At 47.9% G+C, this 7,037-nt stretch overlaps 1 protein-coding gene across 2 annotated transcripts; it reads right to left on the bottom strand.

The window, feature by feature from the left end:
* Window positions 1-220: 220 nt before the first annotated feature.
* On the bottom strand, window positions 221-5,204 carry LOC109744588 (transcription factor bHLH153). 2 transcript variants are annotated; one of them, XM_020303752.4, is made up of 5 exons: window positions 4,946-5,204; window positions 1,231-1,476; window positions 1,075-1,140; window positions 849-968; window positions 221-679 (listed from the first exon to the last, which is right to left on the bottom strand). In XM_020303752.4, exons 2-5 carry the CDS (start codon window positions 1,423-1,425, stop codon window positions 554-556), a joined length of 507 nt encoding a protein of 168 aa, XP_020159341.1. In that variant the 5' UTR covers window positions 1,426-1,476; window positions 4,946-5,204; the 3' UTR covers window positions 221-553. The 2 variants fall into 2 exon arrangements, with proteins under 2 accessions (XP_020159341.1, XP_020159340.1); XM_020303751.4 differs by having other exon boundaries at window positions 1,231-1,479; window positions 4,946-5,200.
* Window positions 5,205-7,037: the final 1,833 nt, after the last annotated feature.

The raw sequence follows: 7,037 nt of genomic DNA, 5'->3' as shown, positions 1-7,037 counted from the left end.
AATCAACCACATGTGCCCTAATGGCATTTTGGCCTGCTCACTGATTTAAGAAACTATCCGCCGACACAAGACACGCAGGGCACCAAAATGCAGTTTTTCAGCACACCTGAACATGGCGCCGACAGGCGACAGGGACCCGGAGAATCGCACCCCGCACAAATGCATGCACCGCATGTTGATACTCTCTAGTACTACAAGGGTTGATGAGCACGGACGGGCATGAATGAAACTGCTGCTTTTGATGATTAGTCGGCGACAGCAACAGGTCGCTACCAATGTTAAACCACAGAGTCACCCACGCAACGACCACGGGGACCGATCGATCCATCGATCGGCGGTGCGTCGTCTCGCTATACACGACGATTACACATTACATACTACCGGCGCCAGCACAGGGCCTGTTGAGGAGGTTCACATAAACGAAACGAAACGATTGTGTTAGGAGATTGACCGAATTGGGTCAGCCATGCGCATGCGCGCGCTTGCACCGGAATTCTACCCCTGCCACGCAGTGCGGCCATCGCCGCCGTCGAGGCCTGCCTCGGGCTTCACTTCAGGTGCGTCTGGTGGTGTTCGCCGGCGCCCAGAGGTCGGCCCCGTTGCTCTGGGTCAGCTGCAGCGTCTGCTCCACCGGCACCAGGCACAGGCCGCGGTTCCGCAGGCTGTAGTGGTCGGGGTCCTGCATCGACCATGGCAAAACCATTATAAGATGCATTTCTTCAGTACAAATAAAAAAGTATACACTGCGGATTATACTTCTGTCAGAGTTTATCATGTTCAGAATGTTCAGGGAACTTCAGAATAGTGTGCAACGATCAGCTAAAATAACAGCGTGAGCTCTCTCTCACCTCAGGCTCGGCGCCGGGCGCCGGAGGAGGGCGCATGTACGGGGAGCTAAGAACCTCGAGCTGCTGGTGCAGGAACTTGATGTAGCCCGAGGCCTCCTGAAGAACAGAAGCTGTGTCCGTCTGCATTTTCACAACCAAATTTGCTCAATCAACAATCATTCATTCCAAGCGAAACTGCTCTGCAGAGACGAGAAGCAAGCAAGGCACAGCAGAACCAAGAGAATACCTTCCCAAATGGCGACACGAGCTGCTGCAGCGCCGCCACTCTCTCGCCGACCTTGTCCTTCTTCTCCTGCTCGATCACAACAAAATCACATCAGCAAACAACATCGAATTTACAGGCGTGAGGCGGATGCGCAAACTTTTTTAACAGTGCACACACCTTGGGAGAAATGGGGCCGCCGCTGCCCCGGGGGCTGGCGTTCCTCGGCTTCTTGGACCCCATGCCCGCGAACTCCTCCGAGCCGCCGCTGGTGGTGGTGGCGCCGGCCTGCTGCTGCTGCTGCTGCTGCTTCCCGCTGAAGTAGCTGTCGGTGTGGTTCCTCTTGCTGTGGTTGGCCACTTGAGTCATCATCATCTTCCTCCCCCGCTACTGCTGCTGGCTACGCGTACGTTCGCCCCTTTTTTCCTGCTGAAAACCAGGAGCGTTTCTGTATGACTATACGAGCTAGCCCTCCGTCTCAAGTAAAAGCTGACTTTTACAACTGTAGTCGTTGGTTCAGAGGTCGGTTTCATGGAAATCACTCCCCCATTATCTATTCAGAAGGGTGTCTGGTTTCAGTCTCAGACAAACAAAACCTAGTTTTAGTTTTGTACTATGAGCTCCTACTCAACTGGCTACGCAAGTAACAATAATGGATTTATGGAAACGGCATGACAAGGGACGGTCAAAGGTATCATGAGCGTCAAGAATCCTTCTTCTATTCTCCGGCCGAAAGCCAGAAACTTTTTGTTTCCCTTCTGGAAATTATAACCCAAACAGTGCCAAGGAAAATGGAATCTCTAGATTGGCACTCAAGTTCCCTCCAAATTTTGGTCTGGAGTGCTGGCCTAGTATTCCTTGGCTGCCGATTTGCATTTCTCTAGCGGCCGCGTGCAATCTTTTATCAATTGACAACTTTGTCCGTTTCCAATGCCGCCAGTTGGGTACTTGGCCCTTATCCGAAGGCTCTTCATTGTGAGGCAGTAGAATAATATGGTACTCCTAGCCTCCTGCTCGTAGTATACACAGAGAGGTAGGGCAAAGAAAAATGGTACTCCCTCCGTTCATTTTTATAAGGCCTTATACACATTTCAGACAGCATGCAAAACAGGTCAATTTCAGTTGTCTGAAACGACTTATAAACGTGAAGGGAGGGAGTACTATTCCACTATTCGTAGCCTTACTGCTTACCTTATCATGAGGTTACGAGGCCTTGTCTTCCAGGTCGAGCTAACGAACGTCATCGCGAAGCAGACCGGGTCAAAGCTAATTAATAATCTACTTTGATCCTTATCTATCAGCGCTAGACAACGTGCAAGTCCAAAACACTTTGCAAGGGCTCTTGCAGGGATATCATGAGCACTTGGTTACAGATGCACATGTACTGTGATACGAAGAATATTGTGCACAGTACATGATTATAATTACTCCCTCCGTTCCTAAATACTTATCTTTCTAGGCATTTCAACAAGTGACTACATACGGAGTAAAATGAGTGAATCTACACTCTAAAATATGTCTACATACATCTGTATGTGATATTCATTTGAAATGCCTAGAAAGACAAGTATTTAGGAACGGAGGGAGTATGTCTCATGCATGAAACTCAATATGATGTTCATCTTGTTAGAAATAGCCCTAAGAACAGTTGGTCCACCATGTGTTAAAATGAACGGAAGCCTGTGTATTAATGGTAATCTAACGGTAATTCAGGTTTAAATTCGGGCTCATCTACACCTGATGAAGAATAAATTTAAAAAAGTAAAAGAAAAACTGAATTTTTTTGGCATCGAAGATGCGTTGGTGCGTAAAGAGCGCGTAAAGACCGTCAAAATTTCGTGGTGTTTGGACATTTGAGGAGCTATAGAAAAAATATCGGGCCCAAATAGTGTATATTTTTTAAGTTTTTTCACAGACATTTTTTTTCCCACGACCACCTCGAATGTTCGAACATCACGGATTTTTGCACATCATGCATTCGAGTATCTTGGGTTACTATTTTAAATGATTACTGTTTGCACATGGGCACCGAATCGCTGCACTTTACCTATACTTTCTTGATTTATTTCATTGTAACTACTCCATCCATTGGAGCTTGTAAGATCCACACATATTATTAAAAAATAGAACATTAATTTGATTAATAAAATATCAGTTGTATGTGTGCCACAAAATCATATCATTAAATTCAGATTCAAAATTGTAATTTGAGTGACATTGATTGCCAGATTAATGATCATTTTTGAAAAAAGAAATAAATGCATGCCTTACAAACCCGAAAAAGGGGGTAGCATAGGCAGCAAAAATAACAATGTAAAACGTTTGTACGATCATACTAGGAGGGTATACACTTTACAGCACAATATTTGTACAAATGCGGTAGGCAACGAACTTAATGATCAATCTCCATCGATCGATCCGACAGTAGAAACAATCAAACAAACGTGATCGATGTCCTTGCGTGTGTAGTAGCCTCTGGCTTGTGATGATCAACCAGCATGAGTACCACATAGGTGGGTAGCATAGCATAGGAGTACACTTCGTCATCACGTCCCGGCCAGTTAAGGGGCCCCATCCTTCGGTTGGGGAGGAAGGAAGGAAGACAACAAGGCGCCAGCTAATATATTTGGTTCAGGGTGGCCAGCATGCAGTGGCATTGCTGTACCCGCGGCTCTCTTCCATTTGTGAACCATTCCGGGGATTCCATCGGGCTACAGGCCCATTGACTAGGTACAGGAGCAATGGGCTTATTTGGACCCTATCAAAGTTAGCCCACCTGCCCTGATCATTCCATTTGGAAAGCAGTAAGGCAACTCTAGTAGTAGTATAGTGTGCTCCTACTGTTTACACTAGGGAAATTACTTTGATTTCTATCATATCAGTGGCGTTGCTAGCTTTGGTTTCACTTTTTGCTGTAAAGATGTTATGGGCTTTTGTATGGATGCATGGCTTCGTACACTTTTTCTTTGGTTTACCTGAGAGAGATGAGATGAGATGAGACGAGAGGAGAAAAAGGGGGTGGCAGGTGGGTGAAGTGTGGAAGGAAGGAAGCTGGGAAAGAAGAAAGGACAAGACGCTTTGTCCCGTCGATGATGCGATGCTGGTAACAGAAAAGATGATTGACGAATTTGTCAACTAGCAACGCATGCATGCGCTCGAGCGGTAGGGCTTTCCCTCATGTCTCCATGCCATGCTAGTACCGTAGACGTAGTACTCCACTCACTGTTACCTTTTTTATTTCTTTGGTCGAAACTATTACTGTTTGTTTGTAATGAGAGTACATTTTGTCACTGGTCTACCAGCCGTAATGAATGCTCCTGCGTACTTGCCTCGTCGCGACGCAATCACGGGCCGGGGCGTTTGTTTATGTTCGTATGCATACATACATATCCGGCGCCTAATCAACCACCCCGGCGCTTAATTAAGCGCGGGTCTGGTCGGGGTCGGGTCACGTCTAATTAATCCGGTCGCCGACGTAGCTAGATGTCCACCCGGGACCCAGCTGTAGAGAGAGCCTCGCCCGCTCCCGCTGCGCCTGCTGACACGTACGTACGTGTACGCGTCTGTGGCTCGCGCCATACACACGCCACCGCCTGCTCCTCCGTCTCCTCCCTCCCTCTCTCTCTCAAAGAACGGACGGTAAGAAGACCGCCATGGCTGGTGTGGCAGCTACGCTTTAAAGTCTCAAGCCGGCGCCATGGTCAAGTCAAGCAAGCAAGAAAAAGTGGCCTCCGTGTGGTTAGCTGCATCAGCTAGCTAGCGATCGATAGTTAACAGACACTGATACTGGAGAGAAGTAATTAACAGACCGAGAAGAACCTAGCAAGCTAGCTAACTAATCACTGCATCATGCTTCGCGAGGTTCTTTGGATTAAAAGAGAGGCCGGGGTCTTACCTGCAGAGGATCAACGCCGCCGAGAGGGGGCAGAAGCTCTATCTCCACTACTCCGGCTTCGAGACTCGACTCCACCGGCAGTGGCGCGCCGCGACGGCAGCTTGCTCCGGCGCCTCCTCACCGTTCGTGTTTGGAGCCGGAGAGGCCTGCTGGAGAAGAGGAGCGAGGCTGCAAGAGTAGCTAGAGAGAAGGGAAAGGAACAAGGCTTATGGGGGGTTTAAGGAAGGAGTGGGGAGAGAGGGGCCGGCCTGGGACATTTGGGAATCAGGGAGGCCCTGAGCATTTATATACACAGAAGAAGAGAGACGCGGGCAGGGAGCGGGTGGTGGCCAGCGGCAGCGGTCGCGTACGCTGCAGATGGATAGATAGATAGATTTCTCTTTTCTTTTTTCTTTTGAGAGTAGATAGATATCTCTTTTTCTAAGACAAGGAAGGAAACTGATGCTTTATCAGAACAGCGGCGCGCTATCTGTCCGACCGAGCGCGACGACGGACGGGCGTTGTGGAAATGAAATGGATTCTCCCACGAAATCCTCCGGCGCACGTCCCAGACCGCACCAAGCAAAGCGAAAAGGCCGCAGAAAAGGTGACGTGGAACTGCTGGGTCGCCCGAGGATGGCGTGTCTGCGTGCGTGTAGCGGTTTGTCCGTTCGCCTCACTTTCCATGACAGCTAATATCCAGAGGAGAGAGGGAGAGGGAGAGGATATGGGGCCAAAGGCGTGACCGGGGGAGAGGGGCGCAGCAGGAGAGGACAGGGCTCAGGGGGTGACGCCATATGCCCAGCCCACGGAGAGGGACGGGGACAAACGGGCCCGTCTGCTCGCTCTCTCGCTCGCTTTGCGGTGCGGTGCCGTGCCGCGCCGCGCAGGCCGCAGCGGGAGGACGTGCGGCGTGGCGCGGGCGTGGGGGCGCCGTGCGGGTGACATTTGTGCGGGGCTGCATGCGCCGAAAGGGACGGCGATCGCCAGCCACCAGGTGTGTTTTTCTTTCTGCATGCACCGCGGGCGGGATCGTCGACCGGCGACTTGTCCACGTCTGGTGTATGGTAGAATACCGCCGGGCTGGGGTATGCGACGCAGTACAGCGATGTGTATACAGCCTGGTGGTGTCTTCCGTCGACAAGAAAAATACGTATGTATGGCATAGGTGTGTAGACGTGCGGTGGCTAGCAGGCGTTGCGTGCCGCTCTTGGCAAAAGCTACGGCGCCTACGCGTATTGCCGCATTTAGCAATTTGGAATGGTTCCGGAAAGTAAAGAGGGTCACGTGTATTCTTACTTTTTCTCTTCTATCTTCGAATATTTGCCTGGTTTCCCTGGTTTATTTCAACTTTTATACTCACTCCCCTAGAAAGAAGGCATGTCAATTTTGTCTTGAGTCAAACGACCCAAAGTCGTTTCTAAGAAAGACTATCAAGAACTACGATATCAAATTAATATTGTTGGGCAGTGAACAGAATATATTTCTGTAATATCTTAGTTATATGTAGTTTTCGTAATTGTTGATGATTTTTCCTATAAACTTGATCATACTGTGCAGTGTTTGACTTCAAACAAAAGTTTATGTTTCTGAGAGGGAAAGAGTATATTGTCAAACCCTAGATTTTTCCCAAATCTGGTATGTTAAAAATTTCATAGGGAATTAAAAAAATTCTAGTAAAGACCCAAGAATGCCTAGGATTGCTTGTGATTGACCTTGATTTGCATGACTGTTGTTTGATTGTCTACTTAAGAAGGGTTAAAAGCCTAATGCAACTAGTAGAAATCTAGCCAGCCTTTGGTTGAAACCAAATCATTTTGAAATATTATTTAGGCATAAGGCTATCCTTAGTAAGTCCCAAGTAATATTCAAGCCAAAATGTTTTTCCTAACAACTGAATTAAATTTATCTTGAAATCAATTCAAAGGCCAAGGGAAATTATTTAAGAATGGGTTTGCAATTATTTGGCAGGAAAGTGAATTTCATAAGTCCAACTAATGAGTTTAACCTTTTGCCAATTTTTCAAATTGGATGCGAAACACATTTGGTTTTGAAACCAAATTCAAATTCAAAAGGGAAATAAAGGTGCATAAAGTATTTGTCCAAAATGCCC

This window comes from Aegilops tauschii, chromosome 2 (assembly GCF_002575655.3).
Source record: "Aegilops tauschii subsp. strangulata cultivar AL8/78 chromosome 2, Aet v6.0, whole genome shotgun sequence".
Classification (NCBI taxonomy): Eukaryota; Viridiplantae; Streptophyta; class Magnoliopsida; order Poales; family Poaceae; genus Aegilops; species Aegilops tauschii.
The sequence above is the reverse complement of the archived record's forward strand: the minus strand, read 5'-3'. Positions and strand labels throughout refer to the sequence as shown.

Excerpts from the sequence above, each read along its gene's own strand:
- LOC109744588 (XM_020303752.4), bottom strand. The coding sequence starts at position 1,425 with ATGATGATGACTCAAGTGGCCAACCACAGCAAGAGGAACCACACCGAC. Across the intron at positions 1,141-1,230 it reads GCGGCCCCATTTCTCCCAAG|GAGAAGAAGGACAAGGTCGG; the intron begins GTGTGTGCACTG and ends GTGATCGAGCAG. Across the intron at positions 680-848 it reads CGCCCGGCGCCGAGCCTGAG|GACCCCGACCACTACAGCCT; the intron begins GTGAGAGAGAGC and ends TGGTCGATGCAG.